The sequence below is a fragment of the Pogona vitticeps genome, chromosome 1 (assembly GCF_051106095.1).
Source record: "Pogona vitticeps strain Pit_001003342236 chromosome 1, PviZW2.1, whole genome shotgun sequence".
In the NCBI taxonomy this organism is placed as follows: domain Eukaryota; kingdom Metazoa; phylum Chordata; class Lepidosauria; order Squamata; family Agamidae; genus Pogona; species Pogona vitticeps.
The window spans coordinates 262,376,572-262,395,417 of NC_135783.1; the positions used below are offsets into that span (position 1 = coordinate 262,376,572).

General features: G+C 38.7%; 1 protein-coding gene across 1 annotated transcript; it reads left to right on the forward strand.

The window, feature by feature from the left end:
* The first annotated feature begins 469 nt into the window (after nucleotides 1–469).
* CYP2R1 (cytochrome P450 family 2 subfamily R member 1) lies at nucleotides 470–16,532 on the forward strand. The gene is made up of 5 exons (XM_072985723.2): nucleotides 470–759; nucleotides 5,193–5,334; nucleotides 9,616–10,248; nucleotides 12,136–12,465; nucleotides 14,121–16,532. The coding sequence occupies exons 1-5, from the start codon at nucleotides 541–543 to the stop codon at nucleotides 14,297–14,299; spliced, it is 1,503 nt and encodes a 500-aa protein (XP_072841824.2). The 5' UTR covers nucleotides 470–540; the 3' UTR covers nucleotides 14,300–16,532.
* Nucleotides 16,533–18,846: the final 2,314 nt, after the last annotated feature.

The window sequence follows — 18,846 nt, forward strand, 5'->3', positions numbered from 1 at the left end:
AGATTTCATCTTTGTTTCTAATCTGGGTCTGGTTTCCAGTTAGCTTTCCCCCCGCCCTCATTCAAATCAGTTCGTCGCAATGTTGCCTGTTATGTAAGGAACGGCACCGCTTGTTACACAAACTTAGGGTAAAGCAAGCATGCCTCAGTGTGAAAGAAGGCGAGAATTGTCCGGGAAACAGAAGCAGCCCCCCCGCCCCTCACTCCGAGCTGCCCTTGAAACTCCCGGCTCCTGAGCTGAGTGGCCGCAGCTGGCACACCGCCGAGGGCAAAAACTCAGATCCCTGGCGCGAAAAGGAAGAGGAGGTGGGAAGACAGAAAGGAGCGGGGGGGGGGGGGGAGAGGGAGAGAGAGAGAGGGGACTCGCCGTGGAGAATTGACCAATCGGGCTCGCCTCCGCTTGATGAGCGCCAGGGCCGCCCTATGAGACAACCCGAAGAGCCGCGCTCTGTGAGGCTGGGCTGGCCGTCGTGGGTGAGCTGAGGTTCTGGGAGGTGGCCGACGGAGCCCGGCCCGGCCAGAGAGCGCAGGGGGGGGGGCGATGTGGTCCGGGGCTCCGGCGGCGGGCTCGGCGGCAGCCGCCGCCGCCGCTGTCCTGTTCCTCGTCCTGTCGCTGGTGGTGAGGCAGTTGCTGAAGCAGAGGCGACCCGTGGGCTTCCCGCCTGGCCCAGCAGGGCTGCCGCTCATCGGCAACATTCACTCCCTGGCCTCGGAGCAACCTCACGTCTACATGAAGCGGCAGAGTCAGCTCCACGGACAGGTATGTCGGCACCTGGACGGCGCGGGGGGGGGGAGAGAATGGGGAGCGAGGAGAGCGCAGAAGCCGGCTGAGGGGCAGGGAAAGAGGCGGGAAAGCAAAAAGAGCCGGCGCCCCGGTGGCACCAGAGTTACGGGGGAGCCTGCTTAGGATGAGCGCTCTCGTCAGCAAGAACTTAACTATCAGATGCTGCTGTTGTTGTTTAACTCCTCCTGTGCCCTATTTATTTATTTATTTATTTATTTATTTATTTATTTATTTATTTATTTATTTATTTATTTATTTATTTAATTTGTGCCCCGCCCATTCAGTCCACTGACTACTCTGGGCTGCTAACAACATAAAAAAATTAAACCATTTAAAATATAAAACAAGCAATGCAACAATAGAGAAGGACTCAAGATTAAAAAAAACACAAAATAAATCAAGAGGTGGCTGGAGGGAAGGCTTGCCTAAATAGCCAGGTTTTCAGTTGGCCCAAGAAAGGAAAGGTTTGTGTGGAGCTTAAGTACCCCCCCCCCCCGGAAAGGTGCGGGGGCCAGAGAATCTGCCTCGTTTCGTCAGGTCTCTTGACTCCGATGTCCATAATTCCCCTCGGGGTTATCCTGGCAGATACCCCGGGGAGAGGTTTGCGCCCAGTCCTTCCGAGGGTAAGCCTCAAGAAGGGAGGGACGACTAGCCTTCTGCTGGTACGGTGGAAATCAGAACGGCTTCCCTCCCAGTCGTCGGGAGGGCAGACTGGAGGAATGAATGGTCCCGGACGGATCACCTGCCCAAATGAAAGCCTTATTACGTAAGTGAAGAAGAGCTGTACCGGTTGACCGTCAGTTCAACATTTCCCAACTCGCTATCAGGGCCAGGAAGGTTTCTGAGTGCAGTCCTAACTAAGCGTGTTTGCTTTGGGTACTGTTTTGATCAGGAGAACGGGATTCATCTGCACTTTTCACTTCTGCTTGGCACAGAATGCTTAAAACGCTTAACTCTTACAAAAGGATCGTGAGAGTTGGGGTGGGTGGGTTCTTACTTTATCAGTATTATTATATAGCACTCATTTTATGCACAGCTTCTTTCCAGTTAAGTTCCCTAACTTGCCTTCCAAACATACTTGTGCAGTATGTTGTCAGTTAAAGGAGCTTACAGATTCAAAAGAGAGCATTGCAAACAAATGCAAAGGAAACTGTATCCCTCAAAGGGTATGTTACTGTTTGAGGTGTAGCAGGACTTGTTTCTGTTTTGCACACAAGACTCTGTAAATAACAAAGACAGCCTGGGAAGGGGGTTCCCATTTAAAGCACACACACACACACACATCCCAAATCTTGTTTGGAAGAAGCTACTTGGACGAGTAGCAAAATGTTTAAAGGTAATAAGAAAGAAGTCCAGTTGCCATGACTCACCTGGATGACTGAGAATCTTCACAGATATATCCCAAATCTTGATTTATATACATAGTTACTTTTACTTTTACTTTTATTGAATTTATATCCCGCCCCTGTTGAGGATGTTTTCCTGGGCTCTGCAGTGTTACTTGCCAACACCTTGTATGGGTTCACGGAGGTGAATAGCAATGAGCTCCTAACTTCACATCTGCCCCGAACCCATAAACTCTCTGGGAAGTTCTAGTAAGCAAAGCTAATAGCTATAGTATTTACATGAAATTTATTTCAAAATTGTGATTGTGAGGAGTTTGATATATCAGAAGATTTTATTTGAATTTCTGACGTTTTGTGTGCTCGTGTGTGTTTAAAGCACTTGAAAGGTTCTGATAAAGTTAATGTCTTTTTCATGTGAAGTAACACTGGGCTTCTTGATATTCTGAAAAGAGTGAACTTGAGCTCATTGGGGAATTGTAGCCAATTAGAGTTTACTAAACTATGTTCCTCATGTTCAGGGATACGTTGACTTTTCACAGTTATAGAGAGAAAGACCAACAGAACTGTCAGACTACCTTCAGGCACACATTTAAATTGTTATTTCAGTCATCTAGTTATGCACAAAAATGACAAACTAACCTCTATTATGCATACTGATATTAATTTAATAATTATTTTTAAATCCTGGCTTTTTTGTATTTAAGAAGATTCCCAAGAAGCAGCCAACAGTTCTTCAAAAAACATAATACAGTACAACAAATAAAAATGCATCATTCTTTGATAAGTGATTTCAACCTTGGTTCATAACCACAGTACAATAGTGTTTTAAAATAAAGTTGTCAAACATTAATTAATTAATTAATTAAATTAATTAATTAAGGAGCAAGCAATTCTCTGTTTCCTGAAAAGTCATGTTCTTTTCATCCCTGAAAAAATGTTTTTTTTTCCCTGATGCAGAAGAAACCAGAGAATTAGAAATGCTGTCTTCTTCAGAATAAAGACTGACAGTTGACCATTTATAGTGCATGTCTCAAAAAAAGTATATCTGCACAAAAACAGGAAAATGTTCCTTTGGGCTATTACTCTTTAGTAACTAGATGGGCTGGATAGCTCTGTGGTCTGACTGCAGAGCTGGAGGTTGGAAGTTCAATTCCCCACTGTGCCTCCAGTGAGTAGAGTCAGTCTATGTGGCTTTGGACAAGCTGCACAGTCCCAGGATGCCCCCAGAAGAAAGGAATGGTAAATTACTTCTGAGTATTCTCTACCTGGAAAACCCTGAAAAGGGTCTCCATTAATCAGAATTTGTTTGATGATACATTATTATTTATTATTAGCTAAATGTAGCTTTAGCTGTAGAATCCCACTCTTGCGTCAGAAGCATCAGATTGCACTGAATTGGACATTGTTGAATACAGAAGCAAATTTTTTAGCAGGAATCTGATAATCACTTCATATTCTCATTGAAGAATTCTGAAATTATAGTTATTCTGAAATTATAGAAATTATACTGAAATTATAGAAATATCGATGTTGTACAGTATATCGGAATTATAATACATATTCACAATTTATTATGTGAACTAGCAAAATTTTCCTTCACCACAGAATGCCCGTTTTCAGTCTGAAGCTAATCAATTTTCCATAGCATTCCATCTCTGGGAACAGTGACTTGTTTATACCAAATCTACACAACCTGTAGCCCTCTGCAGCTGCCTGTGTGGCCTCTGACACTGGGAGATGCAACTCATCTTTCCTTATTATCCAGTTAACCATGTCCATGTGCACTTTCTACCCAATTCCCCAGTTGATACTAGGTGTGAACTGATTTAAATTATAGGAAATAACAAGAACAACAGTGGCTAGAATGCAAGGTGTTCTGCTACTGTAGACATAGATAATGTTCTATGGCATTGTGTGAAATTGTACCTGTTTGTAGCTTCATAGCAGTGTTTGGCAAATCAGCAAAAAACTGACACATTTCTGTAAAAAGAAACTTTTTTAAGAAAAAGAAAGGATGCTTTACAGCAGTGGTTCTTAACCTTGGGTTAACTCAGGTGTTTTTGAACTGCAACTCCCAGAAACCCCAGCCAGCACAGCTGGTGGTGAAGGCTTCTGGGAGTTGCAGTCCAAAAATACCTGAGTAACCCAGGGTTAAGAACCACTGCTTTACAGTGTTAGGTTTTTCATCTTACATTGAATATGTTGAATGCATAATAAACATCCTGACTCTGTTGTACTACTTGTTCTACCCTATTGGCAATAATGTTTGTTCCTCTCCTGGAAAATTGATGTGTATACAGTTCCTGCTAGGAAGTGACATATAGGTACTTATATGGATAGTGGTCTTAAGCCTTTCTAAAAAACTAGGTCAGCATGGATACATTGATATGTGAAGGTAAAGGTTCTCATCTTCTGACCTTGTGGCACAGAGGCTTCTGCGGTTTAACCCGCAGAGCCACCACATCCCCACATTGATATGAGCTTTATGTTAATACACATTGTAGGGAATGATGAAGTTTGGCAAATGTAATAATAATAATAATAATAATAATAATAATAATAATAATAATAATAATAATAATAATAATAATAATAATAATAATAATAATGGTGATGATGATGATGATGATGATGATGATGATGATGATGATGTGCTTGCTGTTAATTCAATTCAAATTAATAGTGACCCTTTCCAGGGTTTTCTCAATATAAACCATTCAGAAGTAATTTACCATTTCCATGGCTCTGGAGCCATATAGCTTGACCGAGCCATATAGGTTGGCTCTTCTCCCAGGAAGCACAGTAAGAAATCAAAATCGCAACCCCTTCAGCCAGCATTGTTATGTTTCATGCAGCTTACATAGCAATTGGTGATTGAAGATATATTGTATACTCATTGCCTGAAATCTTTTTGGTGGGCACCATATAATTTTATGCAACGTAAATGATAAGCTTCTGTCAATAGAACAAGAAGTAACAATTTGAAGGAAACATAGTAGCATAGTATTGTTGAAAATCACATGAAATCTCTCTCTCTACCTCTCCCCCTCTTCTTTTAAAAAGATCTTTAGTCTTGATCTTGGAGGTATATCAGCAATTGTATTAAATGGATATGATACAATAAAAGAGTGCCTTGTTCAACAAAGTGAGATTTTTGCAGACAGACCATCTCTTCCTTTGTTTAAGAAGCTGACAAAAATGGGAGGTATGTGCTATTGTCACAACTGTGACTTTTTTAAAAAAATCAAAACTTATTATTCCATTAAATAATTGTTCTAAATGTATAGAATGCTTTATAGAGATTATATTGAAGAATCTTTTTTTCACAATCCCTATTTTCTGAACTGGTCTGTAGAATTCATAAAACTGTGTTGTTAAGGTCAGAGGTGATAAATGCAAACACAAAATTGCCTATTGATAAGTACTATTGGAAGCACCATAATTTTGAAGTCTTTGTGTTAGAAACATGCTTTGGACAGAATCTGAACTTGCTCAGCCACCACTTAAATTTCTGAATATATTTCTAATTGTTCACTCTATTTCTAATGTTCAGAGAAGAGGAGGAGAGTGTTGTTTCTTATGTAGGCAAAGCTATACCACTGATAAGTGGGAAGTATCACCAGATTCAGGGAAATGCTGACATATCCACAAGTAAAAAATGTAAACATTGTTCCTCAGGATTAAAGGGAAAAGGCGAAGAAACAAACAAAAAAAAACTGGATGCATGTGTGTTCACAGCAGGCTATGAAAGAGACTGACTAGTAATATTTTAAAAATCTCAACCAATTAGGACTTTGTAAAATAAATATTATTACCCTGTTTTCCCCAAAACAAGACCTAACCTGAAAATAAGCCCTAGTATGATTTTTCAGGATGCTTGTAATATAAACCCTACCCCCAAAATAAACCCAAGTTAAGCAAAACCCCACCCTCCAGCATTGTGCAGCAACCAGAAGATGACATGACTGTATTTGAATAAATGTAGATTGTTGTACACGAAAAAAAAATCCCCTGAAAATAAGTCCTAATAGGTTTTTTGGAGCAAAAATTAATATGACCCTGTATTTATTCTTACTCCATAGACTTCACACCACACTTCACTTAACAAAGTGGACTAGAGCTAATTCAAACTATACGATCTAACTCTGAAAGTAATATTCAGTATATAAAACGCTGAAGTAAAAACTGACTTCTCCCCAAAATCTCTACACATGTTTGTGGGAACAATCACATGAACTCTGAAATACATGGGCTATACAGATTAGCTCTTCTTTGAGGCTGTCAAAATGAATAAATAAATACATAGTTATTAAGACTAATTTAGATTTAGAGGTATAATACCCAAGATATTACAGTGATGCCTTGAGTTGCAAACTTAATTCGTTCTGGGATGATGGTTGTAACTCAAGTTGGTTGTAATTCAAAGCACCATTTCCCATAGGAATACACTGAAATGCAATTAATCCATTCTGGCCATTTTTAAAGGTTAAAAAAGGGCAGGAAAGGAAGGAGGGAGGAACAGTTGGGAAAAGAGGAAAGAAAGAAGGTCATCACTGGGTTACACAGACCCCCTCAGACATAGGTTTGTGCTTTTAGGCACAAAAAGAGAGAGGATAGAGAGAGAGAAGACTGTGGGGGAGGGGGAGAGTTTGGAGTCTAAAACAAACAAAAAACCCCATTCCAGCAGGGACTAAAATGCTACCCTGCAAGACCCATCAAAACACTGAAACATAACCCCCCCCCAGAGTCAAACAAACCCATTCCAACAGTTAGCAGTTTAAATTCCTGCCTTTCCCCCCACCCTTGTTCTGATTGTATCCCAAAGCTCCAGTTGCAAATCAAACCAAAATTTTGCAACTAGAGTTGGTCGTAACTCGACTTGGTCGCAAGTCAGGATGATCATAAGTCGAGGCACCACTGTAATGCAAAAGTGGTTAATCCGTCCACTAAAGGGAGACTTTTTTAACCTAAGATGACCTCTAAGGTTAAAAAAGGGCAGGAAAGGAGAGAGGGAGGGAGAGAACAATGGAGGAAGAGGCCTTTTTTCCAGTTGCATCTCAAAGCGCCGGTTGCAAGTCAAAGCAAAATGTTATGACCAGAGCTAGTTGTAACTCAATTTGGTTGCAAGTCAAGACGGTTGTAAGTCAAGGCACCATATCTTATTCTTAACAAAATATGCAACCGCAGTAGATATCAAACATACCCAGAACAAGGCTCCATATTTCTCTTGACAATAATACTCATACACTTGTATGTTTCTCAGCCCATATAAAATCTGAAATATATACTACTGAATTAATTCTTACGTTTATATGTACTATTATAAAAATATATCCAATTTCAAAGAGTTTCCATTTTGGCATTTCCAGTACACATGAATAAAATTTCCCTTAGATATCTCCCAAAACCAACTATCCATATAATAACAACTATGTGCTGTCAGATCAGTTCTGACATACCTTTTCAGGGTATTCCAGGTAAAGAATACTCAAAAGTTGTTTACCATTCCCTTCTGGAGGTGCCCTGGGTCCGTGGAGCTTCCCCAAGACTGTCACTGAGTTATCCCGACAACTCTCAGTTCACATAGTTTTAGCCTGAAAAACATTTTTCAGGTTTCCATGCAACATTGTGTGCATGTGGAGCTCCACTTGCTCAAAGGTTTTTATTTGCTCCTCCCTGTATCTTCCACGTACTCCGGAGGGCCTTCCAGGCCTCTGGAGGAATCTATTCTGTTCTTTGTAACTTGGTTACAAAGCTCTGTGTTGGACAATGGATACTATAAAGCAGGCTTTTTTGTTCTCTTTTCAGTCTGAGATCTGTATATAAATAGGTATTTCCAAATTTCAGCGATTTCATTCTGTTAGTGTTCTTCAAAATAAATTGCCCCCAACACATTCTAAAATATTGATTTGTGGTTGTTGTTTTTTTGAGGTAATAATTTTGCTTTTGACATTTCCCCCAAATAATGTTGAACCTCTTTAAACTTTGTATTCTTCTTTTTAAGCATTAAAGACATTTTACTTGAACTGATTGAAAACGGACAATACAATTAATCTAATTCACTATTCATTTTAAACTTGCCTATAAATCTCTGTATTTCCTCTATAGCCAAAAGTTCAAAAAAGGTCAGGTAAACTAAATTTAGAAAGATGTCAAAGGTAATATTGTAGTATTATGATTTACTACATTAAGCAACAGGATTTTAGCTACTGATATAAAACAAAATTCTGAATGTAAACTGCCCAGTCAGAATATGTTACATTTCCTCGGTGCCTCTGAGAGTCCTCCAGCATTAATTAATTAATTAGTATAGTATCAGCCTAACAAGAATAGGATACCCATTGAGTAATTATAAAACAATTACTGAAGTCACATTGGCATAACTATGACTCTGGAAAAGTGATGATGTTATCAGTGGGGAGCCATTTTTTAATACATTACAGCTTCTGCTCTGCAGTTTTTCCCATTCCCATGTAATCCTTTTTATCATGCAGAAACTGTGATAACTGGAAGATGGAAAGAGGAAATCTTTAGTTACCAAAAGTTAATGCCACTGAATAATATTACTGGTAGAGAGCAATTTTCAGCTACTAAAGACTTTCTCCTTCTGTCTTATGGCTCCTATGGCTTCCACACAGTGAAATAAATTATGTGGAAATCAGAAAAGCTGCAACATGGAAATTCTGAATTACTGAAAATCATTCCTTGATGGTCATGTTGTTACCCTTATACAGGTGTAAGTTATTGCCCGGAATTTAAGCCAGTGGGCTAAATCCAGTAGTTAATCCTACTTGCAGTAGACTGAATGAATGAGACTTCAGAAATCAGAACATATGGCAAACCCATTGACTCAGTGGGTCAGCTGTAGCTGGGATTAACAGTTGCATCCAGAGAGATACTTTAGATATATCTACTGGGATTTTTGCTTCCCCCCCCCACTCATTATTGAATAACAGATTTTCATACCAGAAGGTGCTTTTATGGGCTTCCTCATTTTTAAAAGCAGTTTACCTTGTAGGTATAGATAGGAAAGCGGTGGGGATTGCTGTTGAAGAAAGATAAACCACCCATCTGTTGGATTTGAAAAAAAAGTTACATTGTTTGTATCCTTGACACATCAATGTCAACTTTCCCTCCTCTATTTTTGTAACTGTGAATATTATCAATCTGATACATTACATTTTTACAAGGAAGCTAGCCTCTGAATTGCTTCCTAGAACTTCAGAGAAGAAATAAGGAAGGCAAAGCAGTACTAATAAGAGTACAATTCCTAAACACACTGTTCTCAAATTGCTGTAAAACAGAGTATAACTGTGAAGTTATTACCACAAGAATTTAACTGTCGTAAATTTGGGATACGTGCCACATCTTTCATATGAATTTGTATATAAAAATTTTAAAAAATCATATGAGTGAAAGAGAAAATGAAACAAGGAAAAGCTCTAGGTTATTGTATAGTTTGTATATTGATACTTGTGTATTTCAGGTCTGTTGAACTCAAGATATGGAAGAGGTTGGACTGAGCATCGCAAACTAGCTGTAACTAGCTTTCGTATTTTTGGATATGGTCAAAAGTCCTTTGAAAGCAAAATATCAGAAGAATCTGTGATTTTCCTTGAAGCCATTGATACTTATAAAGGAAAGCCATTTGATTTGAAATATTTGATAACAAATGCAGTTTCAAATATTACTAACTTGATCATTTTTGGAGAGCGGTTTACATATGAAGACACTGAATTTCAGCATATGATTGAAATATTTAGTGAAAATATTGAACTGGCTGCCAGTGCTTCTGCATTTTTGTATAATGCTTTTCCATGGATTGGTATTCTGCCCTTTGGAAAACATAAACAACTCTTCAGAAATGCAGATGAAGTCTATAGTTTTCTGCTACACCTTATTCAGCGTTTTTCACAAAATAGAAAACCTCAGTTACCTCGACATTTTATAGATGCATATTTAGATGAAATGGACAGAAGTAAAACTGACCCAGAGTCTTCATTTTCAATGGAAAATTTAATTTTCTCTGTTGGAGAGCTCATGATCGCTGGAACAGAAACAACAACAAATGTTCTAAGATGGGCAGTTTTGTTCATGGCTCTTTATCCTAACATTCAAGGTAAATGTTATGCTGGTGCTATGACATCTTTGCACTTACGTTTAAGGATGTGTTTTCCAAGCAGAGCACTTTTACTATCAATGGTAATCATTACCAGTATTAAAGAGAGGATTCTTCTGTTAATCACTCAGTAAGATTTGGAACCATAATATAGCCAGGCTTTATTTAGTATTTAAAGATTTGGGGTTTTTTTTCCCCTTTTGAAGTTTGAGATGTATTATACCTTGATAGGAAAACTGGGCTTATAAATTCAAGAAGTAGTCAGCACAACTTGAAAGTAGCCTTTCCCAGCAAATGTGATCTAAATATGTTGAACTACACTTCTGATATCCCACAGCTAGCCATGGATGACTTTTAATGTTTTTAGCATGAGCTCCTTCTAAACCTTTTACTCTCTGCTGTTTCATATCCCATTTAGGGAAGGAGAGTGGATTATACATCTAATAAATGGATACAACTCTTTATTACATGCTTTGAAGCTAGTGTTTTTGGGGGCAGGGTGACGGAATCAGGAAGATAAGCAAGACTTGGCCATATTTGCAGAAGAGCAAGGAGATCTTGCTGAGCTGAATATTCTATAGCCTGAATTTTTTCTTAATGTTGCCCAAGAAGCAATAAGGGAGAAGTAAGGTTTCAGGCACTCATTGTGATGCTTTACTACAACTGCAGATTTGGTGCCATGTTAGATATTAATAGGTGGGTTATATGCCATCAAGCTGAAACTGATGTGTAGCAACTCTAATAGGGCTTTTAAGGTAAGATATTTAAGAATTGTTTGGTTTTTTTCAAATTCCATCCCCCCCCCTCCCCACACACCACTGAGTTTCCATGTCCAAATAGGGATTTGAACTCAAGTCTCCTGAGTCCTAGTCTGGCCACTCTATTCATCTAATTTAAATTTTATGGAGAGTGTAGAATAACTGCCCAGTGCAGTGCCTCGGCACTAATGGGAGCAAGATACCAAACAAACAAAATTATTGCTTCCGTCTCTGGGGGGTAAAAGGTCAGTTGAAATGTTGAAATTATGTGTGCACAAATTCTTTAATGCAGGAACTGAGATAAGAAGTACCATGGTTTAGTGATGGAACAGGTCTTTTGCATGAAGAAGTTTCTTTGATAAAGACACAGGAAAGCTGTTGTCAGGCAGAGGGGACAATACCGTGCTAGATGAGCAAGGAAACAACAGTCTTGCCATATAAAGCAGCTTACTATGTTTCTTGCTAAACAGGATTTTCCAGTGGATGAAAAGGACTAGGACTAGACATCCGTATTGCTAATGAGATGTACTGTAAATTATGCTGATCTGTTAGTTTTTCATTGTACGTGCACTGACTGCAGAACTGGAACAGGGTCAGTTCCAGGGGAGAGGACATTACAGCCTAATAATGGGGCTAGGCCAGAGGAAATGGACAATGGATGTGACTGATGTGCCTGAAATACCTAGGAATAATGTCTTGCTGATAAGGTGCTTTTCTTGCTGAAAATATGTTAAAATATATGAAAGGAAAAGATGACATCTGAGTGATAGCTGCATTAATTGGTAGCAAAAGGTGTTCTGTGGCACTCTTATGTTACAACAGTTAATTTTTAAATTTCTGTAAATTCTAGCCTATTTTCTTTAATGTCCTAAGCTGATGTGTAGCAGAGGGTTGCTTACATACAGACACAGACACAGACAAACACAACTTAGTTATAATGAAAACATGCTATAAGTGCAGGAGACAGCAGTCAGTGTGTTCTAAGCTGATCGGTAATCACGAGGTGAAATTAGGAACAGGCTCTGCAAATATACTGTAATTTTGTATTTTAAATTGTGAAAACAAAGATGATGTTGACTTTTTAAGACAAAACATTACTTAAGAAACTAAAAGCCTTTTCTTTTAACAGGGCAAGTTCATAAAGAGATTGATTTAATTGTTGGGCCAAACAAAACACCCTGCCTGGAAGACAAATGTAAAATGCCATACACAGAGGCAGTACTGCATGAAATTTTAAGATTCTGTAACGTAGCTCCGCTAGGTATTTTCCATGCAACTTCTAAGGATACAGTTGTGCGTGGTTACTCTATTCCTCAAGGCACTACAGTCATTACAAATCTCTATTCTGTGCATTTTGATGAAAAATACTGGAGTAACCCTGAAATGTTTTGTCCTGAGAGGTTTTTGGAGAGCTCTGGACAGTTTGTCAAGAAGGAAGCATTTATTCCATTTTCTCTAGGTAAGAGTAAATACTTATTCCTAAATGTAGAACTGACTAACATATGAATAGTCATTACAAGGTAATATTGAAGAGTCCGTTTTTAAAATACTCTGTTTTCCTCAACTGTGTTTGTAATTACAGATAACTTTTGTTTTCAGTTGTAAGCCAAAACACAAATTTGAGAATGAAAACATGATTGAACTAAGTACTTTTTGTTTGGCTTGCAGTAGACGTGGCCACATATTAAGCTGCAGTAATCCAGTGTCATACCAGTGGAGCCTAAATTCTTACTAGTGGAAATGTGCTGTTAGACTGTTACTCAAGCAGTAGCATGAACAGTACTGCAAGCGTGCAGTCTGTGTTTTTACATTGGAATCTGGATTGGATATTATCCTTGCAAATACTCTGTAAATGTGTGTGGGGTAGCCCAGCCAGCTTTGCACTAATGCAATGACACCATTGGATACAGGCCTCAATATCATACAGTCCTTTGTTTGATCATTGCATGTGCTGCACACATAGACACACAAAACTAATCTGAGAAGATAGAACATTAATCTCTTGACTGATTTTTTTCCACAACTTTGTGCTTACCTTTCTGTTTTCTCTTCTCTTGCTGTCCTTATGCCTCAGTGACAAAAATCCTGTTGCATAGCTACACCAGACAGTGCAGTAACTAACTGAATTGCCACTATTCCTCAAAGTATGCTAGCTGGCAGCTTCATGCATGACCAGGAATTCAAACAGGGACTTGTTAATTAGTGGTAATTTGCAACTGTGAGCTATGTCATCTACCTTCCATTTGCATACACAATAGGGTTTTGGCCAATATCTTCCAAACATTTTGTCTGCACCACCTGTCAACAATGAGGAAAGAAGGTTCTTGTGCTATTTAATCTTAATATATGTGCTGAATGTTTTCTTTCTTACTTTCCAGCCTCTTCTCCATGCTGAAATGGGCTTCAATTTTACTTGCTAAACTGTTATTTGTCTTAAAAATGAGTTCTAATTTGTGTGCTCACGTTCTAGAAGAGTGTATACACACCTGTTAAGAAGGATTAGAGAAATAGTGTGTCCCCCAATCCTCATTTTATTGCTTACCTAGAGGTTTTTGCTTCATGAAAAATTGCACAATTTTGGCAGCTGCAGTATTTGGCTTTATTGAAAACTTTGTTATAAGACTTGGATCTTCCTGTAACAGATGCATTAATTTGGAAAGTAACATCTGGATCCTTTACAGGCATTGTATAAGCATAGTGTGTTCCTCGCAGATGAAAATTGTACTCTGGAAGAACCTTATTAGAGCATGAACTGTCCAGACAATTTCATTCATTGTCTGACTTTGAAAGTAATAGTAAAACTAGTTTTTGATAGGAAATATGCTAAAATATTTTCATTACAGAACATTTTAAAGAACTTAAGTGAACTTGAAGAGAATGAATAATGACATTTTCTGTATGACACTTTTCATGTGGTCATATGGAAATCATATGTAAAATCGAACAAACTCATATTTGGTTTTATCATATATCAACATTTTACTAAGATATGCTTTGACTTTTTAAAAATTTGGAGCTACTGTACATTTATTATGGATATGTCACATTTATCTTTGACTTTTTTTTCTCAAAAGAATTGTTCAACGTAGTTTCTTTTCTTTCCTCTCCTGCTAGGACGAAGACACTGTTTAGGAGAACAGCTGGCCAGAATGGAAATGTTTTTATTTTTTACCTCCTTGCTTCAGCAATTTCATCTGCATTTTCCTAGTGGCTCGATGCCAAACCTCCAGCCCAAGTTAGGCATGACATTACAACCTTATCCATATTTTATATGTGCAGAGAGGCGATACTAAATGCCTATGCTGCGGCAACAGTTCAAAGTGTGAAACTCTAGCGGATAGAGTCTGGTGAAAGGAACAAATGCTGCCTTGATCAAACCTACTAAATTCAGTTCAAGGTAAACAAACACTGTTCCATCCCCTCTGAATACACTATAAAACATAGAATTTATAGGATACACAAGATGAATAATGAGCTTAATTTTTGAGGTCAGGGAATGAAGAGTCTCTTCCTAGGTCCTCTGTTCTGTTCAAATGTAGGGATTGGGGTGGCAGGTATTGTTTAGCAAGAACTGAATCACATGTCCCTTGAAAAACTCCCAACAGAGTTATGAGCACCACTATATAACTACTTTAGTCCATATCTTATTTCTGTTGTGGCCTCCCATTCAAAACACATCTGATTTGAAAGTTATATAAGTGGCTACTCCTTAACTGGCCAGTTCGAACATGAATACACTGTTGCTTTGGAGAGTACACACTGGCAAACAGTACTTTAGAAAGAATATGTCTATGGGCCTGTCCACACTGGGAAATTTAGTGAAGTCCAGTTCATGCTTAAAAGGTTCTTATCTCAACTGCAATCTATTTTAATTCTCACTTGAACAATCCTTCTGTCAAGACTGGGGATCTTGCTATGGTTCCTCTTCTCTGGTGTTATAGATCTATACAAAGCAAGGTTCACCTGGTTTGCTTGTGAGTAAGGAGGCAGCGGCAGTAACAATAACAGGCAAGTACAGCTGCAGTGTGAGGAAATAACATTGGGGTGAAGGTTGGGGAGACAGAAGGGAGGTAACTCCCCATTTTCCAGCCTTTTCCCTTAGTCAGGGATCTACTAGGGTTGTGCTGCCTTAGGCAGAGCCCAAGGAGTCAACATAGCCCCCTTCCCTGCCTTTTCTTTTAGACCTCATTCAGGAGGCTTTGTTTGTTAAAAGATTAAAAGGCATACTGAAATCAGCCTGGCATGTGTTTAGAATTTCACTTCATTGGTTAGGGAAATATTAAAATAAAAGTCGATGAAAATAAAGGAGAGTGTTTCTCCACCCTCCTTTTCAATGCCACAACCCACTTAATACATTACAGGATTGTCTCCTCAGTTAACACCACCCCCAGTGTCATTTTGGTGAAAGTACCTGTTCGGGAAGGCTAAACAAAGAGCTATTTTGCATCTTAATGAATCATGCCAAAAAGGTTGTATGCTCTAGCCCTGTGCCCATTTGGTGTGGGACAACTCTTAAAGGAAAAGGATGGATTGTTCTACGTAGAAACATAAGTGGATGAGGGCTTTTTTTCCTATTTCATGCCAAACAGTGCCATCAGAGTTCCATTAACTATATGCCACTGTGAACATGCTCAAAGTGACAGTGTCTGAGTGCTTCTGCAGGTACAACTCACTGATATCTGAAGTAAGCTTGGTTAAAGACATGAACTGAAAAGCTGATAAGGTGCTTGGATAGTTGTGCATATTACATACATAGATATAAAGATATGTATCTAAATAACTTGCCTTGTTTTAAATTAACACTCCTATTTCAAATGCAGATGAAATTTATTGCTGCATTTTGGGTGGCAGAGGAGAGTTGTCACATTTTAAATTGTCTACAAGCAGGAATACTACTGTAGGCACGAACATGAAGCAATTATCACAGCACTTTAGATCTTGCTACCCTGTTTCCCTGAAAATAAGCCCTAATATGATTTTTCAGGATGCTTGTAATATAAGCCCTACCCCCAAAATAATCCCCAGTTATGTGAAAACTCATCCTCCACCATTGTACAGCAACCAGAAGAAGTTGACATGACTGTATTTGAACAAATGTAGATTGTTGAACATGGAAAAAAAATCCCCTGAAAATAAGCCCTAATGCGTTTTTTGGAGTAAAAATTAGTATAAGACCCTGTCTTATTTTCAGGGAAACACGGTACTTGAAATATTTGTTCGGAAGCAAAACATTTTTATATTTAAGAACCACTTAGATCAGGTTTTCATTTGTAATAAAGATCCAGCAACAAATGTCCATAAATTCCACAATAGAAAAATTGCAAAAAAGATCTGGATGGATATTGGTTGCTTGAAGCAGCACCATTAGGTTGCCTTTGGTTTTTTTTTCTGTTTTTTAGGATAATTTGTTTCATAAAGCTTTGTGTTTCCCATTGATTAAGGTGGAAGATTATAGTATGGTTGTAACTATTACAGTTTTTACACAAATGGACAAAAATTATGCTAGTAAATTCTATAGTTCAGCTATGGTATGTATGAAGCCTTTGTATCTGTTCTGAATCTCTCACCTTCAGCATAAATGTGGTTTAAAGTTTTCATTCAATAATGCTATCTCCCCCCCCCCCAGTGCACTCCTGCTCATGGTATTCACAACACATATATTCCACATTAACTCAATAACCTTCAATAATTCTCTGTTCCTGTATTTGAAAGTGCACTTTCAGATGCTGGAAGCATCAGTGAATAGAAGATTAGTGGACGTGGAGTCAATCTGGGCAATGGGATTGTGAAAATATATAAATTAAGATTAAAGCAACCAGGACTACACTTTAGAAGGGTGCAAAATGACATGATGGAATCATATGATAGTGCAAAAGCATACACTATCAGAGGAAGAGAGAGATAAGGACATGTTTTTGTGTACACAGAGTTGCAGAGGGAGAGCAGCTAGGGTTCTGACTCTAAAGAAATCAATCCTGAGTATTTTAATTGAACTTACAAGAATGTTCAGTTTTGTTCCACGCTTAGAGAGGGAGTAAGTTCAGTGCAACTTGGAAAACAGGGTCTGTTATTTCTCATCATCATATATTGCTGTAAACAAATAATGTATATCTGAAGACACAAAGCTAGTTGAAAACTGAACATTTTTGGGTGATATCTACTATCACTCAAAAGTACAAAGATTAACCTAAATAATATATAATCCAAACAAATACATAATGAACTATAACATAAACAATTAAACATATAACAGTGTTCTAAAACTGATAAAACCAATTTTAAAATGCCTACAAAAGGACTAACAAAAAAAAATCCTGCAATAAAGTGTAGTTATATTCAGTTGTTTAGAGCTGGCCTAAAAAGGAAGGAATTAATTGGCTGTCTGAAGGACAGCAGGAAGGAGGCTCCTCCTATCCTTAAAGTATGATGAATATGATGAATAACATGTGAAGCAGAATTGAGACCTTGAGAAACCCCATGCCAATTATGAGCGTATCAAGCAGGCTTTCTCCAGTACCACCTGTTGAGCTCACCTCTCCAGGATGGTGCCTCCAAGTCCAGGAAAGATGGCATATTATGGTTAATGGTATCAAAAGCCCCACAGATCATCATTGCCATGCTCCTCCTCTCCCTTTCTCTGTGTAGATCATCTACCAAGATAACTAAAACTTTTTCTGCCCCCCTAACTGGATGTGAAGCTAAACTGAAATAGATCTAGATAATTCATCATGTCCAGGAACCTGTAGAGCCGAGAACTACCACACTCCAGCATCTTGTCCACAATGGAACATTGGAGGCTGGCCAATAGTTACCCAGTATGGTGAGATGGTAGGAGGGCTTTTTCAGCAGTGGTTGTACTACTGCCTCCTTTAAGCGTGCTGGAATCGTGCCGTGCTGCAAGGAGGAATTCACCACTTCCATTAGCCAGTCAGCCACCCATTCAGCTATTCCCTTGGATGCTTTTATAAGCCAGGATGGACAAGGGTCTGCCATAAATGTGGTATCTCTTGCTTCCCCACAAGTCCTATTCATATTCTCGGGCTATACTGAAACATATTCAATTCTTCAAAAACCCTTGTTTATGAATCTGGGATATTGTGCTTATGTATCCACAATTCAAAACACCAGGAAATGGTATTTTGATATTGTTGCACAATATTGTGCCCACATGGTCAGCAGGAAAAAGGATGCCAGGCTTTATCTAGCAAAGAGCATCCTGAATGTTGGCAATGCTAATGGCAGTAGTCAATGGTCTACAGCAGACATTCTCACCTTTTTTTTTTTTTGCCATAGCCATAAATACAGTGTGAAAGAAATAAGCCAAATCAGGAGTGTATAAGTTGCATAAGGAACCTTATTAGGTGGTGTGTGAAGAATTGGTTCCAGTCTACGGCCCCTGTTGAGAATGGCTGGCCAATAGAATACCGTCTTGGCTCACTACCATTCACAAAGCGACATCAAGCAAGGGAAAGTCCCAGAAGTGACTCCTTTTTTTCATCAGTTAACCACTTCTCACCCAAACACAAAGCAATTGTCAGGGCTGTTTTTTCAACAGGTATGGATGGTGTGAAGTTTAAGTATGCAGCACATACAAATTCCAACAGAAGCTTTGCTCATGTAGAAATATCCAGTGATAGAGGATCTCAGATGAGCACATGATCTGTACTATGGTTGCTATGAGAGGAGAGAAGCAAGAGCAGCCAGAATTTGGCTGTAGTCCCTCTGTGCCAAAATATTTCAAAAGGCTGTTTTTTTACTTAATGAAATGGTGAAGCAAATGTGAGATTAAGTGCAACACATATAACAAAGAAACATACACACCCTTTAACCCAGTGGTCCC

What these genes read in the sequence shown, in the direction of transcription:
- CYP2R1 (XM_072985723.2), top strand. Translation starts at nt 541, where the DNA reads ATGTGGTCCGGGGCTCCGGCGGCGGGCTCGGCGGCAGCCGCCGCCGCC. An exon ending in GAAGCTGACAAAAATGGGAG is followed by an intron (nt 5,335 to 9,615) that starts GTATGTGCTATT and finishes TGTGTATTTCAG; the next exon opens with GTCTGTTGAACTCAAGATAT. An exon ending in TCTTTATCCTAACATTCAAG is followed by an intron (nt 10,249 to 12,135) that starts GTAAATGTTATG and finishes TTCTTTTAACAG; the next exon opens with GGCAAGTTCATAAAGAGATT.